This window comes from Oncorhynchus mykiss, chromosome Y (genome assembly GCF_013265735.2).
Source record: "Oncorhynchus mykiss isolate Arlee chromosome Y, USDA_OmykA_1.1, whole genome shotgun sequence".
In the NCBI taxonomy this organism is placed as follows: domain Eukaryota; kingdom Metazoa; phylum Chordata; class Actinopteri; order Salmoniformes; family Salmonidae; genus Oncorhynchus; species Oncorhynchus mykiss.
The window spans coordinates 11196252-11218956 of record NC_048593.1 but is presented as its reverse complement, the minus strand read 5'-3'; the positions used below and the strand labels follow the sequence as shown (position 1 = coordinate 11218956).

Here is a 22705-nt window from a genome sequence, read left to right as displayed (position 1 = left end):
AGTATTTTTCCGAGTTCACGCGGCACGAGTGTCCGAGTTGGAAGACCGTTCAAATCGATTTTTCCCAGTCGGAGCTCGTTCATTTCAGAGTTCCCAGTACTGAACGCGGAATATGTTTTGTCTGTTCATTCGCGGGGCTCGGTGAAGACGTTAGGCGTAACGAAATGCTTCGTACGTTGCATGATGTGAACGGAGCACGTCACACAGACAGAGAGACAGACGCAACCAATCGGGTTGAAACAAAGGCGGGGCTCATTCTGGGGTATATATCATTGTGAATCGACGTGTATTTTCGAAACAGTTGGGCAGTTGACCGTTTGAAATTATATAGTCAAGACCGACGTTTCTCAGCAAGCCATAATAACTGCAGGTCATACTTTATAGAATCGAAATGGTACGTTTCATGTCGAGAGTAACTTTAGTGGCGGTGGCTAGCTCAACGGACGAACTCATTTTGGTCTCGCTAACGTTAGCGGAATCAATTAGCCAGTCAATATAATGATTTCATTTCTACCCACAGCGTGAGTGCATCTCTATCCACGTTGGTCAGGCCGGTGTTCAGATCGGGAATGCCTGCTGGGAACTGTACTGCTTGGAACATGGGATCCAGCCCGATGGGCAGATGCCCAGTGACAAAACCATCGGCGGAGGGAATGACTCATGCAACACCTTCTTCAGCGAGACCGGAGCGGGAAAACATGTCCCCCGTGCTGTGTTTGTGGATCTCGAACCAACTGTTGTTGGTAAAGGACGAAAATAAAGTTGGTATTCAGATGTTAATCTATGTGACGTTAGATAGCGAATGTAACTTGTATAAAAAAGGCCCGTTTAAGAAATCGCGCCTGAACTGTTTTTGTAGATGAGGTTCGCACCGGGACATACCGTCAGTTGTTCCATCCCGAGCAGCTCATCACCGGTAAAGAGGATGCCGCCAACAACTTCGCCCGAGGCCACTACACAATTGGCAAGGAGATCGTCGACCTGGTGCTGGACCGAGTTCGCAAACTGGTTAGTAACGTTGTCTTTTTGTTACCCTGAACTGAAGCCGTATGCTTTCAATTCCTAGTTGTGTAAGCTAGCTACTATAGCTGCATAGCAGCGTTTTATTTTTGGGGAGGAACAAATAGTTAGAGTAACGTTAGCTTGTTGTATTGCATGGCTCTGATGACCCATTTTACGAGGAGAACGTGTACGCTCAAGTTGAGAAATGTACTGTTGACTAATCACATTCCGTGCATATTTGCGCAACCGTGGAATTCAAACCGAGGCTGCAATGAAAACTAGTGGGACTGTTGGCATAATATTGGGCGGGAACTACGTTTCTATTCAAGCCTTGCTTGAGATGACCCGATAGAATTGGAGGAAAGATGAGGAAAAAAACGGACCCCTCTGACGCTGTACGTTAATGTGACGTGCCATGACGTAACGTGCAGCACGCATAATTGCAACTCATTCTGTGTCGTATAGCCTCTCTCCACCAGGTGTAGCGCTTCTCGCAGATTTAAAAACAAGAAAAGGACAGGGTAAGAGGGATGGATACCTAGTGAATTGTACAACTGAATGCATACATTTTTGGGTCATCACTGCAAGCCAACATGACTCTCAAAAGCCGTGACAGCAGCTGTGTACTTCTGAAAACAGATGAGCATGCTTTGATGTTTCTACAACAATACATTGTATTACTAATAAGACTGTCTTAACCAAAATATCACAGATGAGACTAATTGCACCTGACCCTTTAAGGGCAGTAGGTTACCGTGGTAGTGCTACTCAAGGCCATGTTTGTGCCTGTCGAGTGTGAGCAATGAGCGGGATTTGAAAATGGCCTTAACCAGTACTCCATATCCCTTTCTACCACTGCTAAAATCTGCTCCACGCTTACACAAAAAAACCTGCTCCAAATTTGCTCCATTCATTACAATCATAATTTAACTAACACCCATCTATTTTTGTGACTACCTGGACCTTCAAATTGGTTTAAGTATGGAAACCAAACCATATGATTTGAAAAGTATGAATTTGCAAATGCTAGTGAAGTGCTTATACTGTGGAGCCCTGACCACCTGCCAATGTGGCTGGTGAAAGCCTTCTTAGCCACAAATGACAAATCTACCTGCGGCGGTTGTTAAACCTGTGAGGCCTGTCTGTTTCTCACCCCAGTCGGACCAGTGCACTGGGCTTCAGGGCTTCCTGATCTTCCACAGCTTTGGTGGTGGAACCGGCTCCGGCTTTGCTTCTCTGCTCATGGAGAGACTGTCAGTGGACTATGGCAAAAAATCCAAACTGGAATTTGCCATTTACCCTTCACCTCAGGTATGACAGTGGTTTAATTTACTTGCTCACATTAATATTTGGTAGATTTCTACATTAGCAAAATCGTATTGGACTTAATTGTCCTGTACTCAATACTTTTCTTCTAAATGGAGATGTTGATTATCAAACCGTGACACCAGATGACAGGTCTACCTCTTGTATGTGTTCAGGTGTCCACAGCAGTGGTGGAGCCCTACAACTCTATCCTGACCACCCACACCACCCTGGAACACTCAGACTGTGCCTTCATGGTCGACAATGAGGCCATTTATGACATTTGCAGTCGGAACCTGGACATTGAGCGCCCCACTTATACTAACCTCAACAGGCTCATTGGCCAGATCGTCTCCTCCATCACAGCTTCTCTGCGTTTCGATGGAGCCCTCAACGTGGACCTGACTGAGTTCCAGACCAACCTGGTGCCATACCCCCGTATCCACTTCCCCCTGGTCACCTACGCACCCATCATCTCTGCTGAGAAGGCCTACCACGAGATGCTTTCTGTGGCAGAGATCACCAACGCTTGCTTCGAGCCAGCCAACCAGATGGTGAAGTGTGACCCTCGCCATGGCAAGTACATGGCCTGCTGCATGCTGTATCGTGGGGATGTGGTGCCTAAGGATGTCAATGCTGCCATCGCCACCATCAAGACCAAACGCACTATCCAGTTTGTTGACTGGTGCCCCACCGGCTTCAAGGTAAACATATAATGGGTTTATTCATTCAGTGATCTATCTTCCTAAACCTTTTCAAGTACAATTGGTTAGTCAGATTATTCTACTTTATTTGTTTTGTTCTTGTGCCCTGTAGGTAGGCATCAACTACCAGCCACCCACGGTGGTGCCAGGTGGAGATCTTGCCAAGGTCCAGAGAGCCGTTTGCATGTTGAGCAACACCACAGCCATCGCTGAGGCCTGGGCTCGGCTCGACCACAAGTTTGATCTGATGTACGCCAAGCGTGCCTTTGTGCACTGGTATGTGGGAGAGGGTATGGAGGAGGGGGAGTTCTCTGAGGCCAGAGAAGATCTGGCTGCCCTGGAGAAGGACTACGAGGAAGTGGGAGTGGATTCGGTGGAGGGAGAGGCTGAGGAAGGAGAGGAGTACTAAACCCTGACCTACTTACCAATGTTTTACTGTCGAGTTTAATAAAAGTTCTTTGGTCTATTCTCCTGTGTCCTTTGTACCATCTGTTCTTAATGTTTGGTGTCCAGTAGATGGCAACGAACAGACCACTGGGACATTAGGCAGAGCACACAGTATCAATTATAACAAGTTTATTATGGAAAGTGAGCATGTCAACCAGTCTGCTAGTCTAGCATTACATTAGTTAGTTCCTAATGGAGTATAAAACCGGTACCATACTGGGGGGGGGGGGGGGGTTAATATTCAAATAGTTAATATTTGAACCCCTATATGCTTTCCCTACTTGAGGTGAGTTGTTCTGTAAGTGCAACTGAGAACCCACTGTACAGATTACAGCTAGGTGTGCATATAATTAGTCATTAAAATAATTGAATAGGATCAATCACTGATGCTAGTCCAAGAGTGCTGTAGCCTGGCTGGCGAGCACCCAGCCCATCAGGGAAACAATTACTTTGGCATACAAACACTCCCTACCCTGGACAAACTGACATCAACTTAAGCTGCATGGTTATTGCTCTAAAAATGTTACAATTATCAATTCCAGTTGGGAGAACTCCTTATACCAGTATACAAAACTAGCCAAGTGTGTAAGATTCATATCCACCCCAAATGTTTCTCCTTAAGAACACAGTACATTCCTAGTCTTGTTTCTATGAACTTTTTGCACGTGAACTCACATCCTCCCAACCAGCTGGAAAGAAACTGAAAGACTCATCGATTAGTTGATTTTAAAATATTTACGATGCCATGCAGTACATTTTGAATTCAAATGAAACTATGCTATTTGTATAGTTCTGTTCATTGTTGATGGACTAGGAACTTTTGAGCTAACTATGTTGATTACCAACCTCTGTGTGCGCACACACCCTTCAGAGAGGGACCTTTAGCTTACAAAAACATCTATACTGCAAGTTACCATATCTACCAGACAGATGGTTAGGCTTAGCTATGTGTTCAGAAGATTAAATCAGAAAGTTAGTCTTGGAATAAAACTAAAAGAGAACCAACCCCTAATGTACCGTCCAGGCTGTAGTCACTGGACAGAGTCCGTCTGAGAGCGGAGAGCCTCTGAGAAGCTGGTCAGAGGACGTTTCCCTCAGTGTTACTGACAGAGGGGCTGTAATTGGTTAGGTCACCAACCCTCATTGGGTCAACCCTTCAGTGTGCCACAGGTCAAAAGGTAGGGAAGGTCATCCATGGCGTTTCTATGGAGACGGACACCGCCTCACTGCATGATGAAGCCAGTCCTGGGGGGCGGGTGTTGCTGGGAGGTTTGAAGGTAGGGCTGGGGCATGTAAGGGCAGCTGGGGAAAGGCATTGGGGGATAGGGGGCGACTGGATAGGGTAGGCCGCTGTGCTGAGGGGAGGGAGAAGAGGCAGCTCGTGTGGATTGGGGGGAGGGGGCCCCATTGGTAGAGGGGAGGTCCTGGGGTCGGCTGGGCTGGGAAGGAATCTGGGGGGGCCGAGTGAGACCCTTCAGCGCCAGCTCTCGGAGTTTGTCAATCTTGACGCGGCGCAGGTGAGCGAGATGGCGCCTCTGCTGGTAGTCGTCGATAAAGCAGTCGAGAGGCAGCTCTCCATCCAGGAACGAGTCTGCCATGTTCTACACAGGGACGGCACAAGCAAACACACTTAAACTAACACACGTCAACACAAAATACCTTAGAGTGAGTATTATTGTACGTGTCGCAGGGGTGAAAATAAGGCTGTACGGTATCCCGGGCAAAATAAATAGTGAGGGTATGCCATACTGGTAAAACATGAACTTATCACAATAATTAAAACAAAATGTCAAGAAAACTGTAGGCTATTACACTCCTTTTTTATCATTACCGCATGTCTGAGGCATGAAAAATGCAAATGGAATTGAAAACAAGTGGTATAGCCTACACTCCAAAATCCGAAGTGGTTAAATGAAAACACGGACATTTTGCCAAGGCAGAGAGGAGTGGCCGGTGCACGGACTGAAGGGACAAACAATCACCAAATGTCATTATACTTTTTGCTGTTTTGTGTAACATGTCTCGTTCCATTCACCACTGTTTGGAGAATGGAATGTGTGAACGTGTGCATGTAGCCTAGTAAAGCCCTTTGGAGTGATTGTTTGACAATCAGATAAAAAAACATGACTGGTTGTGTTTATGCCCCAATAAAAAGGTCATACATTTTAAAAGTGAAATGACAAGTTTTTATGACAAGGCCCACAGAGATCCTATTGAATTAATATGGATTTTATATCAGATCGGTAAAACTTTCAGAGCAGCTTACCGATTGCTGCAGCTGTACACAACCCATCTGTAAATAGCCCATCCATCCAACTACCTACCTCATCCCCGTATTTGTTTTTGTTTTTCTGCTCTTTTGCACACCAGTATTTCTACTCGCACATCCTCATCCCACATCTATCACTCCAGTGTCAATAGCTAAATTGTAATTAGTTTGCCACTATTGACCTATTTATTGCCTTACCTCCTTACTTCATTTGCACACACTGTATATTTCTATTGTGTTATTGACTGTACGTTTGTTTATTCCATGTGTAACTGTTGTTTGTGACGCACTGCTTTGCTTCATCTTGGCCAGATCGCAGTTGTAAATGAGAACTTGTTCTCAACTGGCCTACCTGGTTAAATAAAGGTGAAATAAAAATAAAAATGAAATAAAATACGTAATTCTATGATTAGACCCATAAAAAAAATGTTGGTGCACGTGCAAATATAGGAGATCCTGTACCGGGAAGAAATGAATTATACTTTCACCCCCGAGTGTGTACATGACTGTATTAATCTGTGTTCGTGTGTAGTTGTGAGAATGTATTGTAGCATAAGTGTAGTTGTGAGTGTATTATTGTGTGTCTCTCACCTCAGTCTCTTCCTCTATCTTGGCTCCCTCCGCTTGCAGCAGAGCCAGCAGAATGTCCAGAGAACTGTTCTCTGTACCAGGGTCTGAGAGAGAGAGAAACAGTTAGAAAACACTAAAACAAACACTGATCACCACACAGTGAATCACTGTCCTGAATCTAAGTCGTGACCTAATTTCTGGGGCAGGGCTGGAATGTGACGGGACTACAGTAGCTGGCTGGCTGGGCCATTCAAAGGATGCAAAGCAGCATTGAGTACAGGAAAGCCAGGGGTATCAGGTAACAGCTGACTGACACAGTGATCACTAGATGGCCATGCTAGAAAGGACAAAGAAAATGTATTGAAGATCAAGCACATAAGATATCTGTTCTTGATTTAGGGGTTAATGTTAGGGCTTAGTTTGGTGGTGGAAACTGTGGTTAGAAAGTAGGTCCGGGACGATCGCGATACTTGTTAGTACTGTGGAAAGGAAACAAAACATGAAGCGGATTTAGCTTCTTTAGGAAAACAGCCCTAATGTTGGAAACAAAAATAATTATGTTGTCATCCAGAGTCACATTTATTTATTTTCCAAACTATAAAATCACACAATATTTTACATACAGCAGGTTTTTAAAAGACCAAAGAGTTTGGCCTGCTTCGTGTTTGAATTTTTGACATGGGGGAAGAAAAAAAAAAACATTGCGATACTGGTATCGTCACAGCCATTTTAGAAAGGCTGTGTGCTTCCCTCCTTTCTATCGTGGCCATGTTGTGACAACTCGAATGACAGAGGATCAGTATCTTGGAACGACAACTGACTGAACTGGCTAGACCAGACAGACATGTAGCTGGTAGAAAACAGTCAGCTACCAACACAGACACAGAGAGAGAAAGACTGGTCTTTCAGAGAGCAAGAGTGCACAGATGGAGATGTAGAGACAGAGACTGGTACACGCTGTGGACTTAGTAATGTGGACTAGCTAGGGCTCTTATCGAATGTGGACTTGCTAGCGTTCTTATCTAGTGTGCACTAGCTAAAGCTCTTACCAATGGTGGACTAGCTAGGGCTCTTACAGAGTGTGGACTTGCTTGGGTAGCGTGCTAGGGCTCTTACCAAGTGTGGACTAGTTACTAAGGCTCTTACCGAGTGTGGACTTGCGTAGCTGGTAGTTGTCGTAGAGCTCCTGTAGGTGGCGGTAGCGTGAGGTGAGCTGGTTCTTCTGCAGGTCCAGTCTAGGCTGCAGCTGGAGGTTCTGTTCAGCCAGGCTGATGTTACTGCCTAGGGTCAGCTCCTTCACCTGCTGCACCTCACGCATCTATAACACACACAGTGACATAGACACACACACCGTACACACAGGGAGAGAGGTAAAAGGGAGATAAGGAGACAAGGGGGAAGGTGGGGTCAGTAGCACTAAACACAAGACATGCAGACAGAGAGAGATCGACCCACCCAGACCTCCACGCCGTGGTATGTAGACCTATAGGTCAGGGACAAGCCAGCTTAGAGCCTAACCGCTGGAGGTTAAATATGAGTCTATTCTTATGGAGGACACTGATTACTCCACACCTTTATTGAGTGCTGTGTTTCAGCCTTGCATGGCCCCAGCCCTGCACCGGCTCACTATAGAGTTCAGCAGGCTATCAGTGACGGTGTTTAAACTGTGTATGTCCTGTATTGATTTCACTGCCCTCAGAGCGATCAGAGCTCTGCTTTCTGCAGCGATACAATGCAGATATAGTAGCCTACGACTCGTGTGTCTATTACAGGGATTTATAATCTGCGTGTGGGTTTTTGGTGAAGGGGATTGTAAAGATATCAGTACTAATGAACTAAGCTATAATTAAATCATAAATAACATGGTTGGGATAGTATGGTGCCTTGCTGGCATCAAGCCAGAGTAGCAGGCACTAGACAGCCTTCCAGCCGTAGAGGCAGCCACAACCACAGATTTGCATCTCTGCTCACAGGTTGTTTGTGTAAATATATTTCCACATTGGTGGGTAAGGATTAGCATCTTCCACCAGCGTCATGGTGGGGAGTCTTGATTCAGCCTCATACAGTACCGGTCAAAAGTTTGGACACACCTAATCGTTTCCATTTTTTTTCTTCATTTGTACTATTTTCTTCATTGTAGAATAATAGTGAAGACATAAAAACTATGAAATAACACATTAAATCATGTAGTAACCAAAAAAAGTGTTAAACAAATCTAAATATATTTTATATTTGAGATTCTTCAAAAGTAGCCACCCTTTGCCTTGATGACAGCTTTGCACACTCTTGGGATTCTCTCAACCAGCTTCATGAAGTAGTCACGTGGAATGCATTTAAATTAACAGGTGTGCCTTAAAATGTTCATTTGTGCAATTTCTTTCCTTCTTAATAATGCGTTTGAGCCAATCAATTGGTGTATACAGAAGATGGTGAAGGAAAAGCAGTCAACAAGTGCTCAGCATATGTGGGAACTCCTTTAAGACGGTTGGAAAAGCATTCCTCAGGAAGCTGGTTGAGAGAATGCCAAAAATGTGCAAGTGTAGCCGACGTGAAATGGCTAGCTAGTTAGCAGTGGTGCGCGCTAGTGGCGTTTCAATCGGTGACGTCACTTGCTCTGAGACCTTGAAGTAGTGGTTCCCCTTGCTCTGCAAGGGTCGCGGCTTTTGTGGAGCGATGGGTAACGATGCTTCGAGGGTGACTGTTGACGTGTGCAGAGCGTCCCTGGTTCGTGCCCAGGTCGGGGCGAGGGGACGGACGTAAAATCTATACTGTTACACAAAGCTGTCATCAAGGTAAAGGGTGGCTACTTTGAATAATATAAAATACATTTGGATTTGTTTAACACTTTTTTGGTTACTATGTGCTTCCATATGTGTTATTTCATAGTTTTGATGTCTTCACTATTATTCTACAATGTAGAAAATAAAGAAAAACCCTTGATTGAGTTGGTGTATCCAAAGTTGACTGGTACTGTACATGTCTAATGGATATACAAATACAGAAGATGAAGAAGCCAGAAGCCAGATTTCCCAAAACCTACACTACACAAGGCTGGCTAGGGATGGAGAGATGATGAACAACATAGTGGCAGAATGCTGTACAGTTTTTGAAAACACTGACATCCGTCCTCTGCTCCAGCTTCTCCAACCTAATGTGTGTATATCGGTGGGGTTGGATAAACATAGTCCATCTGTAAATAGCCCACCCAATCTACCTACCTCATCCCCATACTGTTTTTATTTATTTACTTTTCTGCTCTTTTGCACACCAGTATCTCTACCTGCACATGACCATCTGATCATTTATCACTCCAGTGTTAATCTGCAAAATTGTAATTATTCGCCTACCCCCTCATGCCTTTTGCACACAATGTATATACTCTTTTTTTCTACTGTGTTATTGACTTGTTTATTGTTTACTCCATGTGTAACTCTGTGTTGTTGTCTGTTCACACTGCTATGCTTTATCTTGGCCAGGTCGCAGTTGTAAATGAGAACTTGTTCTCAACTAGCCTACCTGGTTAAATAAAGGTGAAATAAAATTGTAAAAATAAAAAAGAAGACGACAAATGTCCATCTTGCATGGACTAATAAAGTATATCTTATTTAACCAGATGTCAACCGGTTGTGAGAAGTGTTTATAGGGCTGGGCGATATGGCCAAAATATTATAGCACTGTATTAAAAAGAAATAAAAAATGACGCTATGATGTTATTTTATGTTTGTTAATAAGAAATGTTCTAAATTTGCGTTATGAGTAGTGTGTGACCCTGGGGTGGCAACACATACATTCTAAGTGATTTCAATGGGTCTTTCTCCATACTGATTGTTTCATACTGTTCAATTCAACTTCAACCCCAAAAGTCATAATTTTCATTAATTTCTGCATTTGAGATCAACTCCACACTGCCACTTGGGCTGCACGATATGTGCAAGTAATCTGGGACTTATTTTTAACCAAATGTTGCAATTTGACTTGCGATTTAGAGCAAAACACTTGGGTTAACTTTTGGAATCATCGGAATAGAATGTATATTCTAATTATATTGTTAGAATATAATGGTGGGCACTTTCAATACAGTGTTGTTTGACATGACAACGAATGAAAATACCAGGGAGGAGTTATTGTGACAGACTAGGAACCAATGAGTTGAGAGGTGTTTCCTTGGGGACCCTATAATCTTTGGCAACATTGTTTTTTTTTGTTGGGCTACATTGAATGTGTTCTCTTAGCTACTTTATGTAGCTAACATATTATTGCTTTGCGTTTGCCTCTAATTTAGAAGACACTGTTGCAAAAACAACATGGTGATTTAGGTCTACACCGGCACTGGTATTATCATGCTGTATAGCTAATTACGCTTGCTCTGACTCAGTACATGTAATAGCTAGCTGGCGATTAGCATTAGCGGCTAACAAGATTTAGGAACAACTTTCTAACAAAAGACAAACTGGCTGTTTGCAGATGTAAGAAACACAAGATAAGTGTAATTATAGAATGCTAGTGTATTTATATTAAGAAGCAACGTGACAACCGCATCGTTGTCATCAACAGTGTTGCATATGCTGCATTGACCATGCAGACTGAATGCAAGTGTCCGGTGGTTGAGGAACATCAAATGCGCTCCTTGAGTGACAGGGGGGGCTTGGCTAGGTCCGTGTGGGAAAGCGGCATAGAGAGTGGAGATAGATGGCTCAAGTAGCGAAGTAAACTATAAAAATGGACGTTACACACTGCTTTTCACATTTAACAAACCAAACATTCAAATACCGGTATTGAGGGTCAAGTAAAAACCCGTGCATCAATACCGGTATACCGCCCAGCCCTAGGTGTTTATAGTCGTAATATATCTGCGTATGAACCTGCTGTGCTCTGTGTGCTAAATGTGTCAACAATGATGACTAAAGAGGTGTGCTCCACCTAGGTTACTCAATAGGAAAACCTCTCCCAACTTTTCACAGATGTCGCACCTTCCAGAGAGAGCTGATGGCCGGTTGTCTTGTGTGTACCCTTAGCATATAATAGGATCAAATACCACCACTACTAGGTACCATAAGACAGATCAGGGACCAGGTCCCCTCAAATCTGTTCAGTTCCTAAACGCGGGTGGGTCCATTACTTCTGTAAAAATGGGCATCAGATTGCATTTGTGCCTTAATGACAATGCCGCAATACCATTTGTGACCTGCTATATGTACACAAACAGGGTTATTGTCGAAAGTGATTCGACAATAGAAATATTGTGCCAAATGTTGAGTACAGTACAAGGAGCATGCTTCTCAGCTGTGCTGCAAAAAGGTGGATGTTGATGAGCTTGCTCAATGCATTCAAGAAGGAATTTATGAATGAAGCCAGGTCTGCCTGACGACATACATAAGTGCACAGCTAGCTAGATGTTTTGATTCTGGTTAGCGTTACTAGGGATAGCTAACGCTAGCAAAACACAATGGGAACTTACCTCGTCCATTTCTTTGACAATATCATTTAGTTTTTCATCGTCTTCAAGCAACTCGTTTAATTGAGTCATTGTGAATGAGCTAAATTTATCAGTGAGTTCTGCCATTTCACCCATGATGGTTGTTGTCTATCGATCCGTCTAGCTACAGTTGTTTCGGCTCAGAACAGAGAAGTGTTTGGATCACAAACCGGAAATAGGGACGATTTCTGGCAAATCAGAAGGGAGCAAAGAATCATGAAAATGGTTGTGGAATTTCTGATGTAGTTAGCTGGCAACTTTTTCAATAAACATTATCTTTACTTGTATGCTAGTTCTGTGTTTCTTAAAAACGTATCTGAGAAGACCATGACGTTATTAGGTTGTTTACATGCTAAAGGATAAATTCTCAGGGATAAAAAAAAATCACAAAATTCAGGCAAGACCTGTAGCATATTTGCATACCATTTTATTAACATGTGTTTGTAAATCTTCACAATACAAAGTAAATATACTCTGAAATGTATACACATACACTCATAAAGGTGAATGCACTGAACACAAAAAAATGAATAAATGCTATAAACCAGGGGTTCCAAATTACATTCAGCCGCGATTCGATTTTTTCTTGAACGTAGTTAAAAATAGTTATACATAATTTGTACACTGAAAATTGACCGAAAGAAGCTCAAACAGATACAGTATTTGACAAAAACAGAATCATTTCAAACCTTGATTACATTGGGATACGATCACATATGCCTCTATTTATGCGTGAGAATAATTGGTAACAGATTATCTAAATTAACATCACTTTCAGATAATTTTTTTAATTTACTTTTAATTTTATGTCCAAAACATTATTATTATAATACATTTATATATAAAAAAGAGAGAGAGAGCGAGAGAGACAGAGGCACACACACACACAGAACAAAAATGTAAATGCAACATGTAAATTGAGTGTCCAACGTTTCATGAGCTGAAATAAAATATCCCAGAAATTTTCCATCCACACAAAAAAAACATGTAAAAAATGTGCACAAATTCGTTTACGGATGTTAGATGCTGTTATGCTGTTAGGGTGAGCATTTCTCCTTTGCCAAGATAATCCATCAACTTGACAGGTGTGGCATATCAAGAAGCTGACAAAAGAGCATGATCATTACACAGATTAACCTTGTGCTGGGGACAATAAAAGGCCACTCTAAAATGTGCATTTTAATCACACAACACATTGCCACAGAGCGTGCAATTGTCATGTTGACTGCAGGAATGTCCACCAGAGCTGTTGCCATAGAATTGAGACGAAATCTAAAACAAAAATCCAGAAAATCACATTGTATGATTTTTAAGTAATTAATTTGCATTTTATTGCGGAGGCCATTGTGGAGAGGTTGGAGTCTGTTTGATTGAGTGTGTGGACAGGTGTCTTTTATACAGGTAACGAGTTCAAACAGGTGCAGTTAATACAGGTAATGAGTGGAGAACAGGAGGGATTCTTAAAGAAAAACTAACAGGTCTGTGAGAGCCGGAATTCTTACTGGTTGGTAGGTGATCAAATACTTATGTCATGCAATAAAATGCTAATTCATTACTTAAAAATCATACAATGTGATTTTCTGGATTTTTGTTTTAGATTCCGTCTCTCACAGTTGAAGTGTACCTATGAAAAAAAGTACATGCTTTGTAAGTAGGAAAACTTGCAAAATCGGCAGTGTATCAAATACTTGTTCTCCCCACTGTATGTGCTGTCAACCTACAGTACAATTTAGTTGCCTAAGTAATAGAGACAAGAGTGTGAGTGTTTGTATTGTTGCGGGCCTCGTTGAGTCTTAGAGGTCAGATAGCATCCATTTGGAGGACAGAGGTTAATGCGGGGGTAAAGGGCGTGATGAGGATCCGTAGGTAAGGCTAACCTGGGATTCAGCTGGTGGGGGGGGGGGGGGCAGATCTTCAGGTGCAGAGGGACTCTGAGGGAGGCACATTCAGGTGCAACAAGCCCAGGTTACACACACACACACACACGCTCTCACCCTCGTGAGCTCACACAATCACAGTCTCACGAGCACGCACAAACATAGTTTCACACTTAGTTTGTTCATCTTAAGATAACTACTGTAGATGAGACAACAACACATCACAATGGTATCAAGTACATTTTCCCTCAACAAAGTATTTATTGGCAAAGTCAGTGCCAGTGGAAAAAGACAGTGGTCTGGGGGCATGCAAATTGATAGCAATCTGATGGCTTCTTGCGGTCAATTTGCAGAGTAACACTGCATTATAATATTGGGTTTCCGTCACATTATAGCCGTTCCTTTGCTAACTGTGCCTTCAGAGTCGTCGTTACATTAGTACAAGAGGTTCCTGCTACAAACCACATGGCACACAGTGAATAAATTACACACGGGAGACATCATCAAAACAAACACACACAAAAAACTACTTCTGCATTGGTTTCAGGTGCATGGGCTCTGGTATCTAAACGACTGTCAGTCGGCCCTCACAAACTACAGTAGGGCCAAAGGATAGCGCAGGAAAAAACACACACAGCATCCAGTGGTTTTAAGCAGGCGCTGGAGATCAGAGAATATGTTGAGGGAAAAGAAACCTCAGTCCACACACCGAGATCTATGCTCCAACAGCCTCGGACAGTAAACTTATGGTTCCGAGCGGCGTGGGATTCATGTGTCTGGGTATGTCTCCCAGACCGTACTGTGATTTGTACAATGTTTAAAAGTGTAATAACTAACTACTATCCAGCTGAATGTAATAGACATATGTTTACATGTTAAATATCACATCATATCTACATTTTATAGAATATTTGTATACATTTATATGAAATTCAATGTGTATTACGTTTTTTATTTTTTAAGTAAAAACAGTGGTAAAGAATGCTAATAGTAAATGGATGTTTGCTAATAGTTATTAGCTGTGCGTGGGATTATACAGTAGTTGTCAGTAGTCTAGCTGGCAGTAGTAAGTGGATGTATGCGTGCGTGTGTGTTTTTACATGTGTGTGTGTCAGTAGTCATAGGTGTGGACATTCTGGCAGTGTAGTCCCCAGTCGATGTGTGCGTTAGGGCCGGGGGAGATGCATCCGGTGACTTTCATCTGGATTTACACTAGTGTAAACATTCTTCTCCTGTACACACACACACACACACACACACACACACACACACACACACACACACACACACACACACACACACACACACACACACACACACACACACACACACACGGTTGAATGGCAGAGGTAAGAATTGGTGAGGGGGGACAAAAAAATATATAAAACCTTCAGTGTCTCATAACATACATCAGTAACATCACAGTATTATGTGCTCTATCTGTCGCACAATAATGACATCACAGTAATACATACAACAGTCCACATTCATTGGGTCCCTCAAAAGAGAGGTTTTACTCACAGTCAGACGGGGGGCTGGGTGGGTGGGGTTACAGAGGGGTCAGGTGCTGAAGGCAGATCTATGGTGTCCATGGGTATCTTCACTGGAGGAGGGAGGGGACTCTTGGGCTGTGGCAGAGGGGGGAAACAGGGGGGAAACTATCAGCATGCAGGAGGAATTGACAGAGGAGTGGCTTAACAGAGACGTGAGGGATGATGCCCCAAATACACACACACACATCCAAGAACACGCTCACACACACATTGCATGCTTAAATCTAAGCAATACGGACCGATTCTACTACAAAGACAGGATTGAACCATGCAGGTAAAAGTGGGAGGGAGAAAGACATCAAGACACACCCACACACACAAAGACAGACCAACCAACATCGAGGCAGACAAACAGGCAATAGTAAGTGTTATACAGTGCCTTTTCAGCAACACTGTGGGACAGAGAAAAGAGAAAGGTATTAGTCAGAGATAACAATCCGAGGAACAACACACATCGATATAAAACACTCAACAAAACAGATGGAGCCACTCCTACACACCACACCGCCATTACATCCTACTCCCACTGCCATTCTGGCACTGTGTGTGTGTGTGTCTGCTAGTCCTCGTCTCTCACCTCCTCGTCGCTCTCCGGCTCTGCTGCTTTGGTCCTTTTGTGGTCTTTCTTTTTCTTCCCATCCTTCTCCTTCTTCTTGTCTTTCTCCGGCAGGATGTCGTCCAGCCAGGCCAGGTCGTGTTGAGAGAACATCAGGTCCATCATCTTACGCACCACCATCAGACCCAGGATCTACACATCGAGAAAAAAAAGGGTACGTATCCCCATCAACCCATGCACCGGCTCACATTTCCAATAGGAAAGAAGGTATAACCAAACGCACTTCAGCCCAGCTTAAAAGTAAAAGGTGGGATTTGGAAAATCCCCAAAACATTCCTTACCCCAGGATCCTCCCACCGGTACTCTATCCCGGGAGAATAAAGAAAAGGAGCGCTCTGCTTGCTGCATAAATCTGATTACTGATCCCGTCAATAAATCCGTCAGATTTATGCGGCAAGCAGAGCGCTCCTTTATTTTATTCTCCCAGATAGTCACCCGTTGAAGTATCCCGGGGTAAGGAATGTTTTTTTATATTGACATTTTCCTAATTTAGCAGACGTTTCTATCCAGAGCGACTTATAGTTAGTGCATTCATCTTAAGATAGCTAGGTGGGACAACCACATACTGTATCACAGTCATAGTTAGTACAATAAAGTAGCTATCAGAAAAGTCAGAGCTAGTAAACGGGGAAAAAGTCAAGTGCATGTGGGTTGTTTTTTTTGGGGGGGGGGGGGGGGTGGGGGGGGGGGGGCGTCGTGGTCTGGCATGAGAAGGGGATGCGAAGGGGGCGGATGCTGTGGGATTATTTAAGATACTCTTTGTAGAAGCAGGGTTTTGGATGTTTTCGGAAGATGGGCAGGGACCACTGCTTTTAATCAGGGCAAGGTGACCGGAAACATGACAGAATACAAACAGTGTAGCTATTCCCCCTGCAAGGCAATCAAACAAGCTAAGCGTCAGTCTAGAGACAAAGTGGATTCACAATTCAATGGCTCAGACACGAGAGGTATGTGGCAGGGTCTACAGTCAATCACAGACTACAAAAGAAAAACCAGCCCCGTTGCGGACCAGGATGTCTTGCTCCCAGACAGACTAAACAACTTCTTTGCTCGCTTTGAGGACAATACAGTGCTACAGCCCGCTACCAAAACCTGCAGGCTCTCCTACACTGTAGCCAACGTGAGTAAAACATTTAACTTCTTGGTGAAAGGGGGGCAGTATTGAGTAGCTTGGATGAATAAGAGTAAACTAGAGTGCCTAGAGTAAACTAGAGTGCCTAGAGTAAACTGCCTGCTACTCTGTCCCAAATGTGAATATATGTATATTATTAGTAGTATTGGATAGAAAACACTCTGAAGTTTCTAAAACTGTTTGAATGATGTCTGTGAGTATAACAGAACTTATATGGCAGGCGAAAACCTGAGAAAAATTCAACCAGGAAGTGGGAATTCTGAAGTTTGTAGTTTTTCAACTCTTTGCCATTCCAAGATACAGTGTAAATGGGGTCATATTGCAATTCCCAAGGCTTCCACTAGACGTAAACAGTCTTTAGAACTTTGTTTGAGGCTTCTACTGTGAAGTGGGGGCGAATGAGACGGGAGGCTCAGCTCAGTGAACGCGCGTTATTTAGCAGGCGAAACCCCTAGGACAAACCATTCAGATTTTTTTTTGAGGTCACTCTCTTTTCAATGGGTTTTCATTGGGAATCCAGATGCCTAAGGGACTTTCTTGCAGTTCCTATCGCTTCCACTGGATGTCAACAGTCTTTAGAAATTGGTTGAGGTTTTTCCTTTGTGTAATGAAGAAGTATGGCTATCTTGAACGAGGGTCACTTGAAGTGTACTGTTAGATAGAGGCGTGTGACAAGAAAGATAGCTACAGTTGGCAAAGTTTACAGGTAACTTTTGAGATATTTTGTAGTCACGTTGGGCAAGTTGGAATCAGTGTTTTTCTGGATCAAACACGCCAAATAAATGGACATTTTGGATATATATTGACGGAATTAATCGAACAAAAGGACCATTTGTGATGTTTATGGGACATATTGGAGTGCCAACAAAAGAAGCTCGTCAAAGGTAAGGTATGAATTATATTTTTATTTCTGCGTTTTGTGTCATGCCTGCAGGGTTGAAATATACTTTTCTCTCTTTGTTTACGGAGGTGCTATCCTCAGATAATAGCATCGTTTGCTTTCGCTGAAAATACTTTTTGAAATCTGACATGTTGGCTGGATTTACAACAAGTGTACCTTTAATTTGCTATCTTGCATGTGTGATTTAATGAAAGTTTGATTTTTCGCAATTTATTTGAATTTGGCGCTCTGAATTTTCCCTGGCTTTTGGTCAGGTGGCTAGCTAGCTAGCTTCCCACATATCCATATCTCTAATTCCATGTATAACACTTGTATTTTCATCAACATTTATGATGAGTGTTTCTGTAAATTAATGTGGCTCTCTGCACAATCACCGCATGTTTTAGAACTACTGAACGTAACGCGGCAATGTAAAATTAGATTTTTTTATATAAATATGCACTTTAGCGAACAAAACATACATGTATTGTGTAACATGAAGTCCTATGAGTGTCATCTGATGAAGATCATCAAAGGTTAGTGATTAATTTTATCTCCATTTGTGCTTTTTGTGACTCTCTTTGGCTGGAAAAATGGCTGTGTTTTTCTGTGACTTGGTGGTGACCTAACATAATTATTTGTGGTGCTTTCGCTGTAAAGCCTTTTTGAAATCATACAATTCTCATTAATCCAGCCACAGTGTATCTTTAAAATGGTGTAAAACACTTGTATGCTTGAGGAATTTTAATTATGAGATTTTTGTTGTATTGAATTTGGCGCACTGCACTTTCACTGGCTGTTGGCGAGGTGGGACGCTACCCTCCCACATATCCCAGAGAGGTTAAACGTGCTAACCCTCGCAAGGCTGCAGGCCCAGATGGCATCCCCGGCCGCGTACTCAGAGCATGCACAGACAAGCTGGCTGGTGTGTTTACGGACATATTCAATCAATCCTGATCCCAGTCTGCTGTTTCCACATGCCCATAACCGTAAGGCTCTCCAGAGGGTAGTGAGGTCTGCACAACGCATCACCGGGGGCAAACTACCTGCCCTCCAGGACACCTACACCACCCGATGTCACAGGAAGGTCAAAAAGATTATCAAGGACAACAACCACCCGAGCCACTGCCTGTTCACCCCGCTATCATCCAGAAGGCGAAGTCAGTACAGGTGCATCAAAGCGTGGACCGAGAGACTGAAAAACAGCTTCTATCTCAAGGCCATCAGACTGTTAAACAGCCATCACTAACATTCAGTGGCTGCTGCCAACATACTGACTCAACTCTAGCCACTTTAATAATGGAAAAATTGATGTAATAAATGTATCACTAGCCACTTTAAACAATGCCACTTTATATGATGTTTTCATACCCTACATTGCTCATCTCATATATATATATATATATATATATATATACACTGTACTCTATACCATCTACTGCATCTTGCCTATGCCGTTTGGCCATCACTCATTCATATATTTTTATGTACATATTCGTATTCATTCCTTTACACTTGTGTGTGTGTGTATAAGGTAGTTGTGAAATTGTTAGGTTAGATTACTTGTTAGATATTGCAGCATGGTCGGAACTAGAAGCACAAGCATTTCGCCACACTCACATTAACATCTGCTAACCATGTGTATGTGACAAATCAAATTTGATTTGATTTGACTCTGCTGTCCTAGCTTCAGGGGGAAGCTGGTTCCACTATTAGGGTGCCAGGACAGAAAAGAGCGTGGACTGGGCTGAGTGGGAGCTGCCCTCTCGTAGGAGTGGGAGGGCCAAGAGACCAGAGGTGACAGAACATAGTACTGGGGTTTGGGGTGTAGGGTTTGAGCATAGCCTGAAGGTAGGGAGGGGCTGTTCCTCCTGCTGCGCCATAGGCAAGTATCATGGTCTTGTAGTGGATGTTAGTTTCGACTGAAAGCTAGTGGAGTGTGCGGAGGAGCAGGATGAGAATTTTGGGAAGGTTGAACACCAGGCGGGCTGCAGCATTCTGAATACGTTGCAGGGGTTTGATGGCACAAGTGGGGAGCCGAGCCAACAGCGAGTTGTAGTCCCGACGGGAGATGACAAGTGCCTCGATTAGAACCTGCACCGCTTCCTGTGTGAGGCAGGGCCGTATGCTACGGATATTGTAGAGCATGAACCTGCGTTAGTGAGTCACTGTTTTGATGTTGGCAAAGAACAGCATGGTGTTTTCCAGGGTCACGCCGAAGGTTCTTTGCACTCTGGGAGGGGGACATTGTGGAATTGTCAACTATGATGGAGAGGTCTTGGGAGTGGGCAGCCCTACCCCGGGAGGAAAGGCAGCTGTCACGTTCTGACCTCTATTTCCTTTGTTTTGTATGTAGTTAGTATGGTCAGGGCGTGAGTTGGGTGGGCAGTCTATGTTTGTTTTTCTATGATTTGGGTATTTCTATGTTTCGGCCTAGTATGGTTCTCAATCAGAGGCAGGTGTCATTAGTTGTCTCTGATTGAGAATCATACTTAGGTAGCCTGGGTTTCACTGTGTGTTTGTGGGTGATTGTTCCTGTCTTTGTGTAGTGTTCACCAGATAGGCTGTATTAGGTTTCACGTTCCGTTTGTTGTTTTCGTATTCATTTAGTTATTTCATGTATCGTCAATTATTGATTAAAGAACATGAGTAATCACCACGCTGCATTTTGGTCCGCCTCTACTACACAACAAGAGAACCGTTACAGAATCACCCACCGCAACAGGACCAAGCGGCGTGGTAACGGGCAACAGCGGCACAAGGAGGAATGGACTTGGGATGATGTGTTGGACGGCAAGGGTTGCTACACATGGGAGGAGATCCTGGCGGGAAAGGATCGCCTTCCATGGGAACAGGTGGAGGCAGCGAGGAGAGCAGAGGCAGCCAGAGAGAGGAGCCGGCGATATGAGGGAACACGGTTGGCAAGGAAGCCCGGGAGTAAGCCCCAAAAATTTCTTGGGGGGGGGCTAACAGGGAGTATGGCTACGTCAGGTAGGAGACCTGAGCCAACTTCCTGTGGTTACCGGGGGGCTAGAGAGACCGGGCAGGCACCGTGTTATGCTGTGGAGCGCACGGTGTCCCCAGTGCGGGTGCACAGCCCGGTGCGGTACATTCCAGCTCCGCGTATCGGCCGGGCTAGAGTGGGCATCGAGCCAAGTGCCATGAAGCCGGCTCTACGCATCTGGTCTCCAGTGCGTCTCCTTGGGCCGGCTTACATGGCACCAGCCTTGCGCACGGTGTCCCCGGTTCGCCTGCATAGCCCAGTGCGGGCTATTCCACCTCGCCGCACTGGCAGGGCGACCGGGACCATTCAACCGGGTAAGGTTGGGCAGGCTCGGTGCTCAAGAGCTCCAGTGCGCCTGCACGGCCCGGTCTATCCGTCACCACCTCCACACCCCAGCCCTCCGGTGGCAGCTCCCCGTACCAGGCTGTCTCTCCGGCCCATCCGTCCAGAGCCTTCCTCCTCTCCAGCGCTGCCGGAGTCTCCCGCCTCTCCGGCGCTACCAGAGCCTTCCTCCTCTCCAGCGCTGCCGGAGCCTCCCGCCTGTCCGGCGCCTCTGCCGGAGCCTCCCGCCTGTCCGGCGCCTCTGCCGGAGCCTCCCGCCTGCCCGGCGCCGCTGCCGGAGTCTCCCGCCTCTCCGGCGCTACCAGGGCCGTCCTTTTCTCCAGCGTTGCCGGAGCTTCCCGTCTGCCCAGCGCCAGCTGAGCTTCCCGTCTGCCCAGCGCCGCCAACGCCGCCCGTCTGCCCAGCGCCGCCAACGCCGCCCGTCTGCCCAGCGCCGTCAACGCCGCCCGTCTGCCAGGAGCCGCCAGTTCCGCCCGTCTGCCAGGAGCCGCCAGTGCCGCCCGTCTGCCAGGAGCCGCCAGTGCCGCCCGTCTGCCAGGGGCCGCCAGTGCCGCCCGTCAGCCAGGGGCCGCCAGTGCCGCCAGTCAGCCAGGGGCCGCCAGTGCCGCCAGTCAGCCAGGGGCCGCCAGTGCCGCCAGTAAGCCAGGGGCCGCCAGTCAGCCAGGGGCCGCCAGTAAGCCAGGGGCCGCCAGTGCCGCCAGTAAGCCAGGGGCCGCCAGTGCCGTCAGTCAGCCAGGGGCCGCCCGAGCAGCTGCCCCTCTGTCCAGAGCAGCTGTCGCCCCTCTGTCCCAAGCTGCTGCCGCCCCTCTGTCCCGAGCAGCTGTCCCTCTGTCCCGAGCAGCTGCCCCTCTGTCCCGAGCAGCTGCCGCCCCTCTGTCCCGAGCTGCTATCGCCCCTCTGTCCCGAACTGCTATCGCCCCTCTGTCCCGAGCTGCTATCGCCCCTCTGTCCCGAGCAGCTATCGCCCCTCTGTCCCGAGCTGCTATCGCCCCTCTGTCCCGAGCTGCTATCGCCCCTCTGTCCCGAGCTGCTGCCGCCCCTCTGTCCCGAGCAGCTGCTCCTCTGTCCCGAGTAGTTGTCCCTCTGTCCCGAGCAGCTGTTTCACCTCTGTCCCGAGCTGCCCCTCTGTCCCAAGCAGCCCCTCTGTCCAGTGGGGTCATTGAGAGGGGTGGCCATGGTGAGAAGGCCACGGAGGCGGACAATAAGGCGGACTAAGACAATGGTGAAGTGGGGTCCGCGTCCCGCGCCAGAGCCGCCACCGCGGACAGACGCCCACCCAGACCCTCCCCTATAGGTCAAGGTTTTGCGGCCGGAGTCCGCACCTTTGGGGGGGGGTACTGTCACGTTCTGACCTCTATTTCCTTTGTTTTGTATGTAGTTAGTATGGTCAGGGCGTGAGTTGGGTGGGCAGTCTATGTTTGTTTTTCTATGATTTGGGTATTTCTATGTTTCGGCCTAGTATGGTTCTCAATCAGAGGCAGGTGTCATTAGTTGTCTCTGATTGAGAATCATACTTAGGTAGCCTGGG

The 22705-nt window shown here is 45.4% G+C and overlaps 3 protein-coding genes across 4 annotated transcripts in view; 1 reads left to right on the top strand and 2 right to left on the bottom strand.

The window, feature by feature from the left end:
* Positions 1–3479, top strand: LOC110509613 (tubulin alpha chain, testis-specific-like). Its single transcript, XM_021590611.2, has 6 exons — positions 1–394; positions 521–743; positions 860–1008; positions 2161–2313; positions 2484–3011; positions 3124–3479. The coding sequence occupies exons 1-6, from the start codon at positions 392–394 to the stop codon at positions 3418–3420; spliced, it is 1353 nt and encodes a 450-aa protein (XP_021446286.1). The 5' UTR covers positions 1–391; the 3' UTR covers positions 3421–3479.
* Positions 3480–3595: 116 nt separating this feature from the next.
* LOC110509615 (vacuolar protein sorting-associated protein 37B) lies at positions 3596–11961 on the bottom strand. Its single transcript, XM_021590612.2, has 4 exons — positions 11756–11961; positions 7444–7615; positions 6319–6401; positions 3596–5059 (listed from the first exon to the last, which is right to left on the bottom strand). The coding sequence occupies exons 1-4, from the start codon at positions 11867–11869 to the stop codon at positions 4682–4684; spliced, it is 747 nt and encodes a 248-aa protein (XP_021446287.2). The 5' UTR covers positions 11870–11961; the 3' UTR covers positions 3596–4681.
* Positions 11962–14665: 2704 nt separating this feature from the next.
* LOC110509317 (electrogenic sodium bicarbonate cotransporter 4-like) overlaps positions 14666–22705 on the bottom strand; it is a 35707-nt gene continuing 27667 nt past the window's right edge. For both annotated transcript variants that reach the window (XM_036967899.1, XM_036967900.1), the window contains 3 exons: positions 15781–15951; positions 15172–15278; positions 14666–14882 (listed from right to left, as the gene is read on the bottom strand). In XM_036967899.1, the coding sequence (XP_036823794.1) occupies positions 15174–15278; positions 15781–15951 (276 nt within the window). In that variant the 3' untranslated portion in view covers positions 14666–14882; positions 15172–15173. The remainder of the gene's footprint in view (positions 14883–15171; positions 15279–15780; positions 15952–22705) is intronic.

Excerpts from the sequence above, each read along its gene's own strand:
- LOC110509613 (XM_021590611.2), top strand. Across the intron at positions 2,314-2,483 it reads CCATTTACCCTTCACCTCAG|GTGTCCACAGCAGTGGTGGA; the intron begins GTATGACAGTGG and ends GTATGTGTTCAG. Across the intron at positions 3,012-3,123 it reads GGTGCCCCACCGGCTTCAAG|GTAGGCATCAACTACCAGCC; the intron begins GTAAACATATAA and ends TGTGCCCTGTAG.
- LOC110509615 (XM_021590612.2), bottom strand. The coding sequence starts at position 11,869 with ATGGGTGAAATGGCAGAACTCACTGATAAATTTAGCTCATTCACAATG. Across the intron at positions 7,616-11,755 it reads TTGTCAAAGAAATGGACGAG|ATGCGTGAGGTGCAGCAGGT; the intron begins GTAAGTTCCCAT and ends TGTGTGTTATAG. Across the intron at positions 5,060-6,318 it reads AGATAGAGGAAGAGACTGAG|AACATGGCAGACTCGTTCCT; the intron begins GTGAGAGACACA and ends GTCCCTGTGTAG.